A 20,068-nucleotide genomic window follows, 5' to 3' on the forward strand; every position below is an offset into this window, starting at 1 on the left:
TGCTTATTTCACCACCAACTCACCTTCAAGCGGCTCAGCTTTTGTTATACCCCTTCAGCTTTGATTTGGCTTTGTGGCTCCTCAATAAATTCATGTTGCATAACACAGACAGGCTGCAGTAGTGACACACATGGAATACAGCACTTTGCTTTCACTTCATACTGCAGCATAGGCACTCAAGACGGTAATAGAAAAGTGAAATATGCGATTAAGGAAGCAAAGACTAATTTCAGTTGTCAAAGTTTTAAAGCTGGACGAATATATTTAGCAACATATAAAACTCAGTAAATACTGTCTGGATGTAATAGGTTATCTCTTGAGAAAGTAAGAAGAAAAAAAAAAACATGAGTCAGACTCTGATCGCTTTGGTACCTTTCTTGGGATGAAAAGTCCACTTGAAGATTCTATTACTCCAAAACTCTCCATTGTGTTCCTTGAGCTTTTGTCTGACCCTTCGGATTTAAAGTACTCTTATAAGAATAAAGAAGGGAATCATATTCATAATCATAATCTCTCCAATCACCATGGCAGAGCTCATTACCAGACCTTTCTGTGTTCCTCACAGTGTCTCCCTCAGCCACCGTCTAAATGCTAATCTGCCTGACATTGTTTGCCGCCATGTAATCTTTATAATGGCTTTTTAATTTGCCGTGGAATAGCAGCTCTTTAAAAGACCAAAGAATTGCTTTCCTCCCTCCGTTTTGCCCCTGCACCTTCCTCTTTTCCCCTCTACCCACACCTTCCCCCACAGCCTGTTCTCTCATGCAGCTAACCTTGGCTTCTTTCCACTCGTTTCTTCCAAGGACTAGGTGCTCCTGACTCTATCAGCTCTGATGCTCCGTAATGGTCTATCGATTCTGACCCATGACCCTGGAAACGCGACAGCAGAAGCAAAACCCCAAACTCCTCCAAAGTCTCTTTCTTCCCAGCGTGACAGCACTGGGTTAAAACGGCATTGATGACTTGTTGTGCAAACTTGAACCTTTCTTTCCCCCCAGGGGCCAGCAAATTGACTCTGCTTCATGGCAGTCCAGTGGTTAGTGCACCAGCCAGACAGTGGTTGGGCTATCAGTGGTAAACCGATTGCCGGCGCTTCGGATTATCATGAGAAGCACTGCATGCCTTTGAATCCTAAAGCTCGGCCTGGAACCCATTAGCAGTCCGTGAAATAGGCTGACAACAAAAAAACGGAGCCTGATTGATCCTGGTTTCCAACGCCAAAGCAGCCCCCAGCTCTGATGAAGAGTAAAGCAGGGAGGTGCACACCTTGCAGGAAGGCTGTTTTTTAATTTGGTCATAAAAGTCCAAATGTTTGCTGAAAATACAAATGTAGGGAACTTACAAAGATAAATAGAGAATGGGAAGGCAGTTACCATAACCTTAGAAAATGTGCTTGCTGAAGTTTAATGATGAGGATTTAATGTATATAATGAGTACTTTCTGTTGAACTGTATTCTACCACACAATACTGGAGAAATAATTCTACAGTGTTGTTCCAGATAATATAGGAAATTTAATATTTTCTAATGATTTCTTTTCACGGGTGGATTAACAGCCCAGTTTTTTTTGTACCACTGCATTCATTGCATACAATACAAAGTATGCCCTTATTTTTTACATAAGTTCAAGTATTCTTGTAGCGATAATAGATCTTTAGCCCCATTCAGCTGGAACAAAACACCATGCATTATGCTGATTGCTCAATTGCAGTTGAGAACATGGCATGTACTGTACATGACAAGCTTAATCGACCCTGTAGGGACAATCAGGAAGGAGTCTTACTGTGAGTGAACCGAGGCGGGTTGTCATTGACATCAGTTAGCGTGACAGTGACAGAGGTGGTGCCGGACAAGCCACCCATCTGGCCGACCATGTCTTTGGCCTGGATGACGAGCACATACTGGTCCCTCGTTTCCCGGTCCATGTTGGGAAGAGCTGTTCTGATGACACCTGAAGAGAGAAGAAAAGAGGGAGAGAGGTTTAGGTCAGCGGTTCCCAATCAGATACCATACCCACAGATTAACTGACATACTCCTTCATTGACACCTGTTTCAAATGTGTTTATTTGAATAGATTTTGAACAGGATGTTATTTAACACTAAATATATAAGTTGATAGCACAATAACGTTTTCACATATAACTGTCCATGTTTGGTTGATTTGGTTAAGTTGGCATTTATGCTACACTAATATCATTTGGAGTGGCTGAACCTGGACATTTCAACCAATTAACCACTTTTAGCTGGTTAGTTTTAGCTAAAGACCCTTTATCCATTAGCTTACTATTTAAACCATTTACCATTACTTTAAGGTAACTACTTGAACTGTTTAAGCTTATACTTTAATTTAGCTACGCTATATCGAACCATTTATCCATTACGTTTAGCTAACTATTTGAACTGTTTATTCATTGTTTTAAGTATGTTTCAAACATTTATCTGTCACTGAACTGTTTAGAAATCTCTGTTTGCTTGCTGGTTTTCACACAAATGATAGCTTATTTATTTTAAAAATCAAATTTCTAGTTTTCATAATTAGTTCAGCAATATAGTCCACATTGGAAACCACTGCTTTAGGTGACAGGCAGAATAAATGTTTCATAAATGTTATATTCATCTGTATTTTGCTAGTGCTTCTTCCACCAAGAGGATTGATTGTCGTCAGAAAATACAGAGCTTCAAATGCCTCCAGGTCATTGCAAGTGATTGTCTTTAATATAATAGCATTGAAAAAGCTTCAACTGTAGGCTACCACACAAAAAGTGGCTAAAAGACATCAACAATATTACACGTCAAGCCCTGAAATGACTTGTAGAATGTTTAAGTACTAGAAAGATCTTTTTATGTCAAAATGGATGGTCATAAAACATTAATTCAGACTGGAAAAACATGTTCACTCCAATTCTTCAGGTAGTAAGAATACATGACTTGAGGTTAATGGGGGATGTCCATAATGGCTGGTTGCTTGTTTACACAACAGCAATGAATATGCCCTCAAATGTGCTGTCACTCCAAATAGTTTAGTAGTCTGACATATGATGAAGTTAATGTTAAGACGTTGTCAGAAAAGTGAGCACATGCAAGGGGACATTTTAGCCGCCAGGGGAGGCATTATCTGTCTGTTGTCCTGTCATGATTGATCTGTATCAGAACAGGATCAGAGATGTGACAACACTGCCATCAAATGACTGGCATTTGTCTGTAGCTTTCTGCTTGCACCTGAGCTGCTGTATGACTAGTGTTAAGCCAAGATATGGTACTCATGCACAAAATACTAAAAAGCTTGAAGAGAAATCTTTTCATTAATGACATTTTTCCAATCTCAACTTTATCTGTTAACTACAAAGATGATAATTCCAGAAAAATGAACGCCATGCATTTAAATGCAAAGAAAAGTGTCCTAATCCTTCAAAAGCAATCACTGTTGCTTTCAAAGTTAATGACTTACCACACAATGTGTTTCATTCATTAAATGGCACTTATTAAAGATTCCCACAGAACATGGAAGATTACTCATTACGAACCCCACAAAGCCACAGCACACATTCCTGAATAAATGAATCATTTTTAGCTGCTTTATCACATTCACAGCCTGATGAAGCAGATCAAAGGGGGGTTCTTGCTTAGAGTTGGCAGTTTTAAGAATGTTTGCAGATTTCTCAGGTTGATTTATTTTACTCAAAAGCTGCACTATGTTGTTATGTTACATGTATGTTACAGTGGGCCAAATAACAATGTATGTGAAAGGTGTCACTCACGGTGACAGAGAACTATGTTTATGTGTGTGTTTTAGCGTCTTTCAGTTCGGTTTATTTTAGAAAAAACAGCTTTACTGAGTTCTTAACCTTCTCTTTAATAAATAAGGTCTGTTTAAACCCACCACACACTACCTGTCCAGCACCAAACTGCAAGCAGACTAAGTTAGCAGCTAGCTGGTGACAATAGTTTAGAAGAAGTCAACGAACAAAAAATGAAAGAAATTGGATTTACATTCATTAGGTCACCAAAGCACAACTCACCATGAAGGCAAATGTTTACTGCTTGAAGTGTAAGGACCTTCTATACTAGTCGCTTCCTCTCTGAGTTTCCATTGCTAAAACTTGGTGAAAACTATTAGACGACAGTTGGTTCCATACACTGTTCCATGTAGCATATAACATCCATTTTCAATGTTTTAAAAAGCTCTTTCTGTGTTACAAAGGGATTCGCTATATATCCAGTTTGTTTCCCTACCGAGGAGAATGGGGGCAGAACATCGTTTCAGGTGAGGCATGTCCTTGAAGTAAGAGGTGTACGGTTTATACCAAAGAAAAGCTGATGAGGGTCTTTTACATTATTTATTTATGGATGTGTTTCTCCAACAGGTTTCACCAATTGTGTATTTTGGGTTTGAGTGTGCTGTTTTTTTATCTGGGTGCAAAACCACAGGCCTCGTACGTGCAATGTCTGAACTGACTCTGACTCTTGCTTTATCCTGAGCAAGGATTTCTGAACATTGCAAGTCTAGTTCACACAAGAATAGCTCAAGTAGAAGCACACACGCTCTCTTACACACACACACACATTAGTAATTAAGATCAATCCAGGAACAAAGGACGAAGGACAAACAAATCAAGAAAAGTGGGTTAAAAGACTTCAAGAGAAAAATGAAGATGCTGTTTGACCGTCAACCATGGCTGTACTGGAAAATAAACAATTCCATTAAGTGTTTAATTCTCTCTTTCTCTGCCATCCTTTATTAATGTCATTACAGTCCCCCCAGCTGAAAACTGTTATTGGCTGCTCTAACTAAATGGCTCAGTTAGCTAAATTATAGTGAGTCGTCTACTTCTTTTCTCCAAAGTCCCTGCCAGTGGGCTTTACATTGGGATGACAGTGGTCAATAAAGCAGTAATCTTTTGCTGTTGCTCTACAAAACATGTCATTTCAGTCCTGCATCAAATAATGAACAGTAGGACGTTGTCATACAGCACTGGGGGAAAACAGGGCTGCCTTTCTCTCCTTCGGTTAAGCCTCAGCGACCAAGTCAAAACATGTCATCTGTTTCTCTCTTTTTTTAAAAGCCTAATGCTTTTATGCTGAGAATTTAGGCATCTATCTCCGCGCTGTGGATATTCACCCATCTGCTCCGTTTATCCCTTGCATCCGTCCTCCATCCACCCATTCATCACTTCTCTGCTCCTTCTACAGTGTAACCTCGTAGCCAATTAAAGAGCACCACCACTGCTCTGGTGCCTGCTGCAGTGACACCTGTGAACCCTGTTTACTGAGTTGCATCAGAAAGGTTACTTCAAGCCTTCAATCCAGCAAGTCTCCCTTAATACTAGCTAGACACAAACAACAAAACTTTTCTGTTCTCTACTCCATACAACACCACCACAGGGACAAAGCATGCATGTCTAGACTTGAAAAAGGCACCTTTAAACATTCGGGAGAAGTAAAGTTGAAGAGGAAGCTGGATAATGGTTGGATTATAATAACAGCTGCAACTGATGGCTCTTAAAGGTGAAATAAACTAGAAAAAGATGTCAAGATTGTGCAGCCAGCAGTGAGACAAATGAATGCTCTCACTAAACCATAGATAGGTTTCACACACAATTGATATACTTATTTAATATCAGCTTGGTGTGTTGGAGCCTTAGAGATATTGGCTGTGGTTAATGATGCCATGAATCCTGATTCCAGCAAGCTAAAAAAAAAAAAAACAGCGACATGTTTCTCCTCCCGCCTGGCCAGAAGCACACATACTTCTCACCGAGCAACACTGCTAATACACACAGCGATGTTGCAAGGCTGTTGTTTGTCTGCTGGGTGCCAGCCCCCCTCGCTCTCTATCTCTGTTACCCCGTGCGGCGCTGGTGTCATTCCTGGGGAGAGGCGATGATTAAAATCCTTCTGTCGCTATCACGGCACGGCCTCGCATTACGCCGTGACTCCTTGCCTCCGGTGCAAGCCAGACGCATTGTAGCCGCGCATTTATCTAGCTGTCTCCACACCACTGGCGGCAGACGGGTGGGCCGTGCTCCCTGCTAAAACCCAGATACTTGACATTTGTCTTTGGAAGAGGAAATAAAAGTGCAGACTTTGGAAGAACCCTCTGGCTCTGCGTGCAGCTATGAGAGGTGTTGATGAAGGTGATGAACACTTAAACATGAAGGGTGCAATGTGTGATTTGCTGAACCCTCAGGTGGTCCACTTACAAGGAATAGATCCCATAACACAAAAACAGGCCATACAAACAGGGAATAAAACCTCCAGCTAAGGTAGTTTATTACTGAGTGACATTCAAGCATCATGCTCTAATCATGGGTCACTATACCTACCCAGGGATCCACGAATGTAAAAGGGCTCCTTGGTGCTACAACACAAAGGACCCAATGTTATAGAAGCATAGCAATATGTCGAACATGTAATAGGACACATTATCCATTCATTTGTGGGGTTACGCTCAAAGGAAGTGTGTTCATCTGTGCACACATCCAGGTGTGTTTCTTGTTTGTGATTAGAATTGAAAAATTGCATCTCCTTCTCGATATTACACAAGGCAGCTAGATTTATATCTAGCCTTCAGCTGTAATGTTCTCGATTTAGTGCAGTCACAGCAGCAAGAATCTGGCACAGAACTACAACGACACACACTTTTTAAGAAAAGGGTTAAGAAAAGCACACAAAAGGCCACGCTAATATCTTAATCACAGGCTGACCCGTCTCCCCCTGACCTCAGCGTTGTGATGAGCCGCAGCAGGTATAGATTACACTAGGATTGAACCTGGCCTTTTCCTTTATTTGAGCGTATTCAGTTTAATTAGATTCTCAGGCTGAGAAAAAGACAAAGCTCAGTCCATCCAGCCGCCTCTCACACGAGTACCTGTCATATTCAGATGTCATAGTTGTGTTGCTTTGAGAGGCAAGCCGTGTCACATCTTAAATACCCCCTTTAGGATGTAATTAATCCTCTCATTCAGGCACCTGGCATTTTCTACCAACCAAATTCTTCTCTTGTTATTCCAGCCATTGAGGTTTGTGAGCATGCATGCATGCTTAGCAGTGCTAATGTGCGCGGATAATTGTCTGTAAAGGACTTGCCATATCGCCAAGGTGTATGGAGCTGGAGGCAGCTGTTCAAACCTCCTTGAGCCTGCCATCAATTAGAACACAGTCCTTAACAGAATTACCATTTCCGCGTCACCTTCAAACTAAACTACAAGCTATCAATCAATATATATTACAAAATGCTGTCTTAACTGAGAACCTTTAGGCGCAACAATGTATTTTGCAGACATTATGCATTGCTTGGAAGTTATTGGAGCTATTCAGGATTAAGTACTTTTCCCAAGGGCACCTTGTAGATTCAATTTGGGATTACGAAGCGGAGTAAAGAGACTTGTTAGACGAAAAAGAGCCAGGATGCTACCCACCTAACACCGGGTCACACACATCCTCCCTCCCCCCTCCCCTGACCATTAGCCCTCTGCCACTTAATCGCTAGTGCAGTATTGCAGTGTGGAGCTTAGAGTGTATTTCAGCCCAGGCACTTTGTCAAAGTCACCCTCTGCTATGGCCCAGGCGTGTGCTGCAAATGGGACTAATTAGTAACTTGCAAAGACAGAAGCACAACGCTCATCCCACAACACTCAATCCTGGGCTGCTGTCTAAAAACTAGTGTCTCACCCCCAGAGTGTATTCAGTAAGAAACATGGTATTGACAATATGTAGAAAACTAACAGTTGCAGCCCCTTTCACAGCCATTACAGTGGGAGGACAATATCTAACACCTGTAACATCATTTAAACTTTTGTAAGATAATAACACAATACTTAGAAAAAAGGTCATGTCAATACCCTTAGGAGTTTTTCTGCTATAGGCTTACTTGATAGATTATGGTGGTTAATGTTAACTCACTTCATGACACTTCTCCACTTGTACAACTGTTTTAAAATGCCAAAGATAAACATTTCAGTGGTATAAGAGTAAAATAAGAAACCGACTCAAGAAAATCTTGGTAAATGAATTCTGTGTATGCACTTGTGAATCACCGTGGACACTGTTTGATATTTCATATTTCATTTCTACAGTGTTTGACATGTAATAATTCTCTGCTACATGTTTAGAACTAGTGTTTGCAGTGCTGCTGCACTGAATTGGTTCAGGTATTTTCCCCCAACACAAACACTATTTCTACTACTGATTTAGGGTCTGACTGCCCCACAGATGATGCTTGTCTCCCCAAGGTTTCATAAAAGCAAGACTAAGTAGCTTTTGCTAAACAACAAACATGTGGCACTTGGCAAAAAATGTAGTGTAACAGAAGTTTAGAAGAGTCATAGAGTCAGATAACTCAGCTAAAACTAGCCTTACTTGGCCATACCAGACCAAAATATATTATTTTTCTTTTAAAATTCACAAACAACTCTAAAACTCTAAAATATGATCACCTGAGAAGTAAAATATGACTGCATACATAAACGCTTTGACAGCTCAATTAAAACAGAATGCAGGTAAAAGTCCTTTCTGCGTCATGTCTCCTCCTCCATGCCTATTGTTTCCCAGTATGTACAGTAGAGCATGTGGAAGAAATTAACTCTGGTTAGCACTACAATCTACTGTAGGAGAACAGAGGCCACTCACAGTAAGCAATCATAACCCATTAAAGCTTTCGAAATATCAACCTTGGGTTCTAAAAACCCACTTAGCTTAATGAAAAATATGTCATCAGCTGAGGCTGTGAAAGAATGAGTCCTGGTCATTGAGCTGAATGGGTCTTAAGGAAAACATGACATGAGAGTAATGGGGACTTTATTGGGCAGACATGCTGTTTGAACATCACTTAAGTAAATGTCTGCTCTCACTCTAATTGGTATTGGTGTCATGAAGTCTCACTTGAGACTCATTGATGGGTTTAGGGGTTCGCGCAATCTTTGTTAAAGATCACTGAGCAGCCAGAGGCAAGTGGTCAAAAATCCATCCCATCCCTGTTTCAGACATTTCTGTTAGACACAACATGATAAATGAGACCCCCTTTTTTAGTTCTTCATGATGAGAATTTTAATTTATCTTAAAAAAAGAAGTAGCAAACAATTAGAACTAAGGGTTTAAAATGGATGACCAAATACTAAATAAACATTTCTAAGTAAGATAAGTCGTTTACAGATAACTTAATCATAACTGATACTTTGTGACAAATGTATTTATAGAACTGAGGTGGAAAAAGAAGTCCTGGGATTTTTCAAAAATGTCAGGTAAATAAACCACAAATAGATGAATAAATACAAAAGTTTGTCAAAGGTGCGACAGAGTTAAAAGTTGATGACACCACAGGATCTTGGTTTTTACAGGAAACCAGCAGAGCATTTTTTTGGTAGCATAAATTTTTATTTCCCCAAGGTAGTCCTTCTTGAAAGGTAACTAAATTAAGATGAAGACGAAGGTAACCGAGTGAACACTTCCTAATATTTCTCTCAATTACGGCTGTGTCTCATGCTTTTTCAGGGAGCAATATAAGGGAAAAGAATCTAAAAGAAAATCTGTCAAAGAACTTCTATAAACCAATAGAGACTTCTCGGCAGTAACAATGCTGCTATAAAAGCCTGCAGGATTTCCCCCTTGACACACAAGTTACTGTTCTATAAGCCGTTGTTTTACACTAGGTTGTTATTAAGGTTACTCCTGTCAAACAAGAGAACATGTCTTCATGCTTCCCTGCATCAAGTCCCACATGGAGCCACACCTCCCAGACAGCCATCCATGCTATTCCATTCTGACACTAATATTGCATCTCATAACCATGATATCCAATCACCTTCTACGTGGATGGAAAGAGAGCCAAGTATAATCAGTCGTGGTCAGGCAGTGATGGGCAGCAGAAACCCAAGGTGCTGGCAGGGGCCCAAAGGCTGTATCTGGGCACACATTTGGGTGTGTGTGTGTGTGTGCTGTGTTTGACAGGTTAATAAACCGTTGTCCTACAGAAAGAGTACCAATGTGGGATTTATCTGTTAGCGTTTAGTTTTACACTTAAAGCCATACAAAGCAACTTTCCATTCTTAAATCTGGAAAAGTATTTGTCCGAGAACTCTTAAATTTCACATAATACACATTCGTACCAAGTTTGGATTCAGCTCGAAAATATCAGCAGAAGGTAACAATTTTTACAAGGGCTGCAGCTAAGAGGTTAATTTTTTTGATTAAGTGATTTTTTGATTAAGTGATTGTTTGGTTTATGAAACAAAAAAAGCCTCTTACAATATCCTAGAGCCTAAAGTAAGTTAATAAAATGTCTTGTTTTGTCCAACCAACATTTCTTAACCCCAAAATATAAGATTTACTGTAATATATGACCGACGCAAGCAATAAATCCTCAAATTTGAGAATCTGGAAAGATCAGTGATTCATCGATTAAGTTGCAGATGAATCTCCTCTTGATCAAATAATCAATTGATTGACTAATGATTGCAACTCAAAATTTTTACCAATTTGTATTGTAAACTGTTGAAGAAAGCTGTCATTTTGGCACTTTACTTTAAGGTGAATTTAATTTCAAGTGTGGGAAAAAAATCTGATTTAAGGAATGAGAAAAGCAGATCTAACTGCAAGCTTTAGTTAACAGTTTTGAACTTCATTTTTAAGTGTTAGCTTATCCTGCCAGGAGACACCAGCATGAGGAGTTCGTTTTTGCAAAGGCAATGAATCTGTGGAGTCAGACGCTTTATTAAAATTAAGAGGTGATTGCTGCAACATATCATTGAAGATGAACAGGTCATTCACAAGAAGCCTTGGGGATGTTCAGAAAATGTTTCAGTTAATTAAAAAGATAAAGAAGGATTGTTTAAGTATATATAAACTTCTCTAAAATATCTATATAATTGGGTGTTTTTGCAGTTTAAACATTAAGAGAGAAATAGCCACCTGAACTGATCTGACTGCTCTGTACTTCGGCTAAACCAACCAAATTGCAGCTATTTTTTGTCTCTCTTGATGACTTCATTTATAAACATCCATGGGTGTCAGGTGATCACAATTTGAATTAACCGCAGAAAGAAACTGAGAAAAACAACGAAGCACAAGTTCCCATGTTCCAAACCCTCTTAGTCATCGTAAAGAAGGTGATTGCAGTATTTTAAAACATTAATAAGCCCACAGAAGTTTTAGCTTCTAAAAAAAAATCAAAGATTTACAGCCTCTGAGAAGTACCAGTGGAACTGTCGGAGCTTAAAGAGTATCCATGAGGAAGCTTTTCATTTAGAGTGTATAAAACATGTAAATGTTCGCCCCAAAACATGGAAACATGGAAATGTTCCCTAATGAAAGCTTCAGCAGGAGGCTTCATTAGTCGAAGGTCTCTAGAAAGTGAAAAACAACATAGAAATTCTGTGATACTGTGCAGACTTCACAGCTAAGTGTGCTGAAATTTTGATGCTCACAACATATTTTCCTCCTCTGACACCACATCCATAATGCCAACACAGTATGAAGTCATTTTGTTTCTTGCGATTTACATTCATTTTTCCTGAATGCTCCATTTTTTTCCGGTGGTTAGGCTTATTGAATGTTTACAGTGAACCTTACAGGTCAACGTGGAGTTTTTGTTGTCAAGCTTCCCTCCTATTTGTCTGTCTGCCTGAGTGTGAAAAATAAACGACATAAATCCCTGCATTGCAGTGGCTTTCACCAGTTCATGAATTAGAACTACATTCATAAAATCCCAGCATGTGTGTATGTGTTGTGTGTGTCGCGAAGCAGAGGATGAAGCCTAATATTACGGGATGGCCCATATTTTTCTTTTTTTCTTGCAAGAGTACTTTGCATGAAGTAGCCGAGCCTCGGCAGGGCAGTGGCTAATGAGCCAGCTATGAAGATGTAGCGAGGACTGCCGCTGCACTTCTCAGGATAAAACGCCCCACAAGTCAACAAACTAGCTCACATCTTATCTTGCAGTTTATTTTAGCCCCTTTTCTCAGACTTTTTTTTACTGTTTTCTAATTTGATCCATGTTATCTTTATTGCACCAAGTGATGGTACAATTTGATTGTCGCTGCATTCTTTGAAATTCAGTGCTTTAATTTGTTGATTGCAAAATAAAATTGTCAGTGGTGTTTTTATTGTTGGCATCAAGGCACTTAAGGCTGGTGTTTTTCAAGATGAGCAGTATGATTAAAGCCACACTATGTAACTTTACAAAGCAATCAGGGGTTTTGCTTTTACAGCATTACTTGGTCTGCTATGACCAGTAGCTTATGGTGCACTGATGTTACAGTAGATATGTGTGTGTTGACTTTATGGCCCTTTTCTACTTGAACTACTGCTACACTATGTTATATCATGCCTCAGACAAGCATTTTATCACTAAGGTAAATCCAGAAGTATAGCATACCCTGACCAGGAGACATTTTTCCAAGGGCCTTCCTCTGTTCAGGTCACATGGTCAGGTTGCATAATTATGATTGATGATGATGAAGTTTTTAAAGCTACTAACTCAAGAGAATCTTGGGAAATACACTAGGTGGCCAATTTATTAGGCACAACCTAATACAATCCAATATAACAGTTCTACCAATAATCTTTTGATGCCTATAATGTTCCGTTTTTTGGGCACTGTCATACAGTTGTTATTATGTGTTTTAGCACTGAGGTCGTAGTTGGTGATGGTGTTGTACTGCACCGGTTTGTATTGAGAGGGGTTAGTATTGTGCCCCCATCGTGGACAGAAAATTACAAACACCTCTTGATATAATGAAGTGGAGTACAAGGGCACTTTTAACTATTACCTCAGTAAAAACACATTATTGAACATTTCTGACAATTTCAACAAAAACTGTACAATATGAGCTCTGGTAAAGTGGAATTTGTAGTAGAGCTATTGTATTGAATTGCAACGAATACAGGCATATCCAATAAAGTGGCCACTGAGTACAAAGCAAACAAAACATCCATGTGTCTTAGCTAAATAACCTTCAAACTGTGGTTGTAGGAAGTTCTTTGTTTAACATCAAATATTAATGACTAAATCAACTAAGTAATAAAGTTTTGTGAAAAAAAAAACATGCAATTGTTATCAAGGTATTTATTTGTATTTTTATGATATCACTTTTCCCCCGAGCATTGCCTACTTCAAACTTGTAAGACAAATATGGAATCTCTAATGTAAAATAACCAAAATTTTCCAACTTTGGCAAATAATTGTGTTTATGTAAGAGCCATAGTAAAAGGGAGAGAATAAGTTTTCAGGACAAACTGTGGCCATATCTTTGCAATAAATCACCATCACTTTTGTCTAACAAATATTGTTCCTACCTGTCTTGGGCTCCACTGAGAAGTAGGGCTGTCCGTGGATGATGCTGTAGACCACCCTGGCACTGTTCCCGTATGTCGGGTCATCTGCATCCGTGGCTGCCACTTGCACTACCATTGTTCCTGTGGGCAGACAGCCCTTCATTAGTTTCCAAGACAACATCCAGAAGCCAAGTCAAAAAGAGCTAAATGTGGAAATAGTCATCATATCAACAGAGCGTGTGACCAATTCTACTTGAAAGGGGGGAAAAAGGGAGAAAGCAATGAAAATGTAACTTCTCAGGCGGTAAATAATCTCATTAGTCATTAGTCATTACACTGTCTTCCTTTGTTGGGACTGATGTTTACTTACTTACTAGTTTTGTACAGAGTTTAATTTTTATACAAAATGCCAGAGTTAAAGCACATTTTCACAGAAACCTTCAGAAGCACCAAACAATCTGACATGTGCTGTGTTCTGGCTCTCAGCCTCAACTGCTGTGAAACAAACAACACTTTTTCTGTTGTTGCCATCATTTGCCGGGATGCTAAAGCAGGATTAAAGTGTAACTCCTAGCCTTTGGAGATCATTCCATTGCCATTATTTCCATTTGCCTCCTGCAGATTAGTTAGGAGCATCTTTTCCGGTAACTTCAATCTGTTGATTCTAATTCAGAAGCCAAATGAGCTCTGCAACCACTCTGTGCTGTGTTAAAGAGGCATTTCACCACCACCAAAAAAGACAAAGCTAAATTATTATGCATCTGATATCACACAGATCCCAAAACTGCTAAGTTTTTTGGTTTTAAAAGAGTCAAAGAGTTGAATTTGTCCTCCAGCAATGTCATAGGAGGACACTGTATCTTTGTGTTGCACTAATTAGGGCTCAATAAAACTCTAGATTAAAGAATTTTATGACACAAAGTTTTAGAAAAAGATACAGTTGGGAAAACATTTTTTTTCCTTCAATTTTTTCTTTTTATTATTACTCTACTCTATTTTATTTGAAAATCTTTGTTAGCATGCACAGATGGTAACCCATCCAGTTCCTGATTTAGGGTCCACAAACTGCTTCTGTTGGTTTGCAGAGGGGGAAAATGTAACTATGAAAACAAAATGATATCTGAGAGAGGCAGGATAGCGGTTTTGTTGCCCAAACATCTCAAGTGTTGTTTGTTTATGATGCTCTGTCAAATTATGATGCTAGTACACAGTGAAAGGCAGATTATCTGGTTAAATGAAATATTCCACAGCTGTTTGGATGCATTGTACTGCTCTTAGTACAGTGAAAAGGTTTTTTCCCCAAATTGAATTTAACCAAAATAATAAGTTATCTATCCAAAAGGGATACACTGAGCCTGCAATCCATGCAGTATAACATTATGAAAGAGAATCCCTTCAATTACCACCCTACACCATAAGTAACACATTAATTGTGAATAAAGATATTTGGTACGGTAAAATAGTGAAAACAAACCCCTTAAAAACACTAATTCAAAGAGTCCTTAACTGAGAAGCATAATTTAAGGGCTATATGGCTTTTAACTTATACATTAATTTGAAATATTTAATATAACACTTCTAATTTCAAGGTGTTATTAAAATATAAAAGAGGGCAAAAACCCATCCAGCCAGTGGATTAACACCTTAACACCTTAATTTGAAAACCCCCACATTTAATAAATCAAGTAGATTTAAAAGGGTGATTTTTGCCCTAATTTGCATGTAAATTTGCTGCTGCTAATACTGCACTTCCAGTTCCCTTGCCTCAAAGTCAGTGTTCTTTGGTTCGATGTCTGAAATAAGGTCTGTGGACCATCCAGTCACCAAGCTTAAAATTCTGTTTCGTGCCTTGCTAAGAGAGAGCGTAAGCTAAAGATAATGGTGTTGAGAAAACTGAAAACACAGTCTGGAGCTTAAATTTGTTCACATTTTTTGGTAAAATTCAGAAACTATGGTGCAGTGATTTTTTCTTAACTGTAACAACAAATTTTAAATTTGCTACTGCTTTGATTCACACCTCTGACTGGCCTCTTCTCCATGGCAACAGTGGCTGAAGCTCATGGGCACTGTAGTATTTAGGCTTGTCCACCATGTCACAAAACATTATTTCTCAGCAACATGTTTGAAATAATTTAAAATGGTGGCCATAACATAAACCTATAATATAGTCTGAGTCTATTGTTTATAGAAAAAATGGAGTAGCGTACACTACATTATCTGTCGCATTGCTTATCCCTATGTAATAGTGTTCATCTGTATGGTCCCAGCATATCAGTTATCCATCATGCTAACACAACACCATCCTCTATTAGCGACTGCAGACAGTTTGCAATGGTAGCTTTAATGGCTGATTGAAAGGGAAGGAATCTGACTACAGTGTACAATATACATTACATTTTCTGTTTAAATAAATTATACCATACAGTTATATTACTTTAGTCTCATGGAAAAAACATTATGCAGTAGAGTAGCCTACTGCAGATGCAAGTCAAGATATAGAGCCTGATTTTGTTTTAGTGGCCAGTAGTGACCCCCAAATCCCCAATCTTCCTCCCAGCTTACAAGAAGGAAATTTGTTTTCAAACTCGACTGTGAACTCTGCTGACAACTGACAACTGTTTCTGCGTGCAATACTGTATTGTCCTCTCCCACTCTTCCTCCGAGGCAGAAATGAAGACATCAGACATGACTCTTTATGCATTTCTCCTTAAATGTACCAACAGAACGTGGTTGATGTGACTTGAGCTGACAGCCGTGCCTCGGAAGGTAAGGCAGAAAAGCTTTTGAAGATTTCCCAGAGAAAACATAATCAGCGACAATCACTGCCAATCAATTTCAATAGGTCATTCATTATCGTATAAATGAGCTTTGTTGCTACGACTGGGCTGTTTTATTAGTTCCAGATTTTTTTTCAAGCAGTGTAATGTAACATCAAAGAATTAGTATCCATTTGAAAATAGAGAGGAAAAGCCATTTAATTGATAAATTCTCACAAACAACCATTATGGTCCAGGCTATTTTTTGCTGTTAGACTGTACGTCAGTGTTGGCATTAAAGCTGACGCCTACCACACACTTGGCAGCGGTGAAATCATTAACAATAGACATTGTTGAAATAACCTTGAAAAAGGCACCATTTTCCATGAGTGTGCCTCTTTCAGTTGGTCAGATGAATAACTGGTTTATGCTCGAATATTTCACTTTAATTGCTAGCTGCACATATCTGGCTGAGCTTGAGCCTATATTGTAACATCTGACAGAAAGTGCTGTCTTACAAGTTGGTGATATTTTACTTTGAAGAAAACATCCTAATAAAAATCTCACTTTCTAACATGAGATGTATTTTACAGGCTTTTACAGAATGAAGTGATCATGGAAATTGAAGATTAGAGTCCTCCATTCTGGCCATAAAGCAGAATTAACAGGCTCTGGCCCCGGATGTGAACACTATAATAGAAAAGAAAAAAGCGTGGTGAAGCTGGAGAAGTTATCACCAAGCCAGTTGTAGAAGGACACCTAGATTATATCATCACCTCTTAGTCATGACAGGTTATATTACAGGTAGTTTAAAACACCAAGGTCAAAGGATGACTGTATGAAAGAGAACTCAGGCAACGTCTAAATCTCTATTACAGGTTGATAGTTAAAATCACTTCTCACAGCGCTCGGCAGACGAGGCTGTAAATTAACATTCAATATGGACTCAGATAGAGCACAGCTTTTAAAGGGTATATTTATTTATTTCTTAGCTTCTTCCTCAGGTTGTTTGCCCTGTAAGTCCAACAAACATCCTGTTCTAACAATATTGTCAGAATGAAAGGTGATACCAGCAGGGTGAGCTGGATGTCAAAAAAACCGTCAAACACCCTGAATAGATTCTTTCTGCTCCATGAGGCTGTCATCTGCTACTCAATTTGCCCTGTCTGTGTCCCTTCAATATTTGTCCATCCTCATTGATGTGATGGATCCGATCTTCACTTTTTTTTTTTATTTATTCCCCGCAGCTGTGTACAAAACAGGTTTCCTAATCAATTTCCGCATCTTGGGTGAGCAACTGTCATCTGCCAGTAATGAAAATAAATGTGGCATGCTTAATCTGAATGGGAGACAGGTATTCTTCAGCCACTTGCACATACAGGCTGCGTCCAACTGTCAAGAACAATATGCATTTCTGAGTGCACACTTACAATGCAAATTTGTTGTGCTGTTTGTTTTGAGGAATGTGACCCAGAATGTGACTTTATCAATACAAACTGCATGTCTTTTAAAACGAGGATCATCTTCTGCATGCAAAAACACAAATACATTTTCACGTAACTAGAGGAGAAACCACATCTGTGACATGAACACAAAGACATAAAGAACAATATTAAAAATACTCAAATGTTTTGTTTGAGCCCAGTAATTCTGCAATTCCTTCATGAGTATTCAAAGCTGCCACCGTTGATTAAGTTGATTATATTCATGCACATTCACACCTGCTCCCCACTGTTTCAGATAAGCAGGGATTATTGCTTAGAGTTCAATCCACATTTATTTGCAATTGCCAAGTGAAAATGAAATACAGCACTTTTAAAGAAAGTTACTGCTTTCTGTGTGTTCTAACATTTTTTAACATTCAAGATACACTTATTAGGTACGCTTGTACAATCTTATACAATCCAATACAACTGTTCTGCCATAAAGGTGACTTTTATGATGTCTATAATGTTTTCTTACACCGTCATCGAGGTGTGATCTATTACTGTATATGTTTTAGCACTGAGGTCACTGAGGTAGTTATGATGTGATGGTGTTGTACTGGACTGCATTATATTCAGAGCTTTGTCTAATAGTCTGCATCTCTTCATGTATGTAAACAGGGAAGATAAAAACTATGAAACACCTTTCAAGATTATGTATTCCAGTACCAGTGCAAACTGGACCTCAGTAATAAACACACATTTACAACAATATCACCAAAAACTGAACAAAGGTAGACATCATGGCAGGGCTGTTGTATTGGATTGCATTTGATTGTTAGACTGTACAAGTTAACCTAATAAAGCGGCCATTGAGTGTATATTTATAACCCATAATGCAAGGAGAAATCACCATAACACCGAACCTCAACCTGTGAGGAAAAAAAATTATTTGGATTGACTTTCCCTAAACTGGAACACCTTTTTCATTTCCAGGATTAAATGACTATCCCATCCTTGATCTCCGCTCTCATGAATTAGGCAGGAACAATGACAGCTGGATAAAGGACTGGTGAGTAGTAAATTCAAGAGCTGTGGCCTTGGGTTGACATTACATTCTCTATGCTTGTAATGAGCCCTCAAACTGCTCCTTTGGCCCTTCGCTGTGCAGCGGGAGAGAGCCAAGACTTGCAATTGTCACACCTCCAACTGTCCTCAAGCTCTCTTGTCTTTTATTTGACATCCCTGTCGTGATTAAGACAAAAGCCTTCAGAGATCCTCGGGCCATAAGGTCTCCATGTGTATGGACGAGCCCTGCCTCTAATTACTTTAATTAATTAAATTCATGATTTCCTCTAAATTGAACCCATTCATCAGCGGTGCAGAGCTGTGACCATTAATGATTTAAAGACATCTATAAAGGAATTATTGAGGACAAGAGGTGCTTGGCCCTTCCCTGTTCTTTACTGCATTGATAATTGCTTTGAGCAGATATTTACAAAGAGAGGCAATGCATTATTCTCCTGTTGTTCTCTCAACTTGTGATGAAGACCTTCACAGGAAAAGGCAGAGTAAATAAAGTGGCGAGGGTGACCCAGCGTCCCGGTGTTTGTGGTGTGAACGCCTCCTCCTCTGTGGTTGATGTACCGAGTTGCTGTCTTATCTCGGGTTGGACACAAGACTCCAAGCCCTTGTACTCTAATCCTCTGGTTCCTTAAGCCTGAGCTCTGTACCCCCCGTTGACAGTCGGCTGTGTAATCCTTCAGAGATCTCCGTGCCTGTGTAGTAAGCAAAGCACTGCTTCTCTTGGAATGACTCCCACCACCAATGTATGCCTGCTGACATTTTTATTTTGACTTTGAAGGTGTTAAAAAAGCCACAAACACCTTTGTTTTCACTAATTTCAATCTGTATGGTGCCATGCATGAATGAGGTATTGAGGTGATGCTGATACGTGCAATGGGCTTTTCAGCTCTCAGTATTTATTGGTGTGAGGAAGTGCAATGTGCTTTCATTTACTAGGCTGGTGAAACCCTGAAATTTAAAGTGGCTTTAATCAACTCTGCAGTGATACAGAGCTTTATAGAGTCTTTCAGCTCATTGTTTTGGTTGTCAGGCCTGCAAGTTTGTTTCACTAGCCTTATAAGGTTGTTTCCAGCTGCAGCAGGCTGTAAAAATGGTCGAAACACCCACTGTACACTATGTGCCCAGTACCAAAGCGCAAACAGACAAATTTAGCCCCTGCCTGGTGAACATAGTGGAGCATTTAGCAACTAAAATGCCAGATAATCCCCTGAGGAGTTGGTGGAGACCAAAAACAGATCCAAAACAGAGTGATTTGGGGCTGAGATGAATGAAAGCTAATGTTGCACTGTATCTACTGGATGGGTAAACAGGTAAGTTCACTATATCAACTTGAAAGGTGATTTTATGTCAGTGTCAATCAGATTCGCTGGCCCAAGTTGTTCAAAGATATATATGAGAGCAACTTAACATCCTATTTAGCTTAAACATTTTTAAAAATTCATTCTAATGCAGAGCCCTGACCCAATTATCATCTGCCGCACACGCTCAATTTTTCTTTTTAAATTACAGTGACAGATACAGTTTTATAAAGAAG

At 39.2% G+C, this 20,068-nt stretch overlaps 1 protein-coding gene across 3 annotated transcripts in view; it reads right to left on the bottom strand.

The window, feature by feature from the left end:
• Nucleotides 1-20,068, bottom strand: part of LOC118321130 (cadherin-7-like) — an 87,099-nt gene that overhangs the window by 29,930 nt on the left and 37,101 nt on the right. For 2 of the 3 annotated variants that reach the window (XM_035652337.1, XM_035652344.1), the window contains exons 3-4: nucleotides 13,290-13,409; nucleotides 1,783-1,950 (exon numbers count right to left, since the gene is read on the bottom strand). In XM_035652337.1, coding sequence (XP_035508230.1) covers nucleotides 1,783-1,950; nucleotides 13,290-13,409 — 288 coding nt within the window. The remainder of the gene's footprint in view (nucleotides 1-1,782; nucleotides 1,951-13,289; nucleotides 13,410-20,068) is intronic. The other variant, XM_035652353.1, reaches the window with a different exon arrangement.

The sequence above is a fragment of the Morone saxatilis genome, unplaced genomic scaffold (assembly GCF_004916995.1).
Source record: "Morone saxatilis isolate NCDOM2014 unplaced genomic scaffold, NCSU_SB_2.0 Contig0, whole genome shotgun sequence".
Lineage (NCBI taxonomy): Eukaryota > Metazoa > Chordata > Actinopteri > Moronidae > Morone > Morone saxatilis.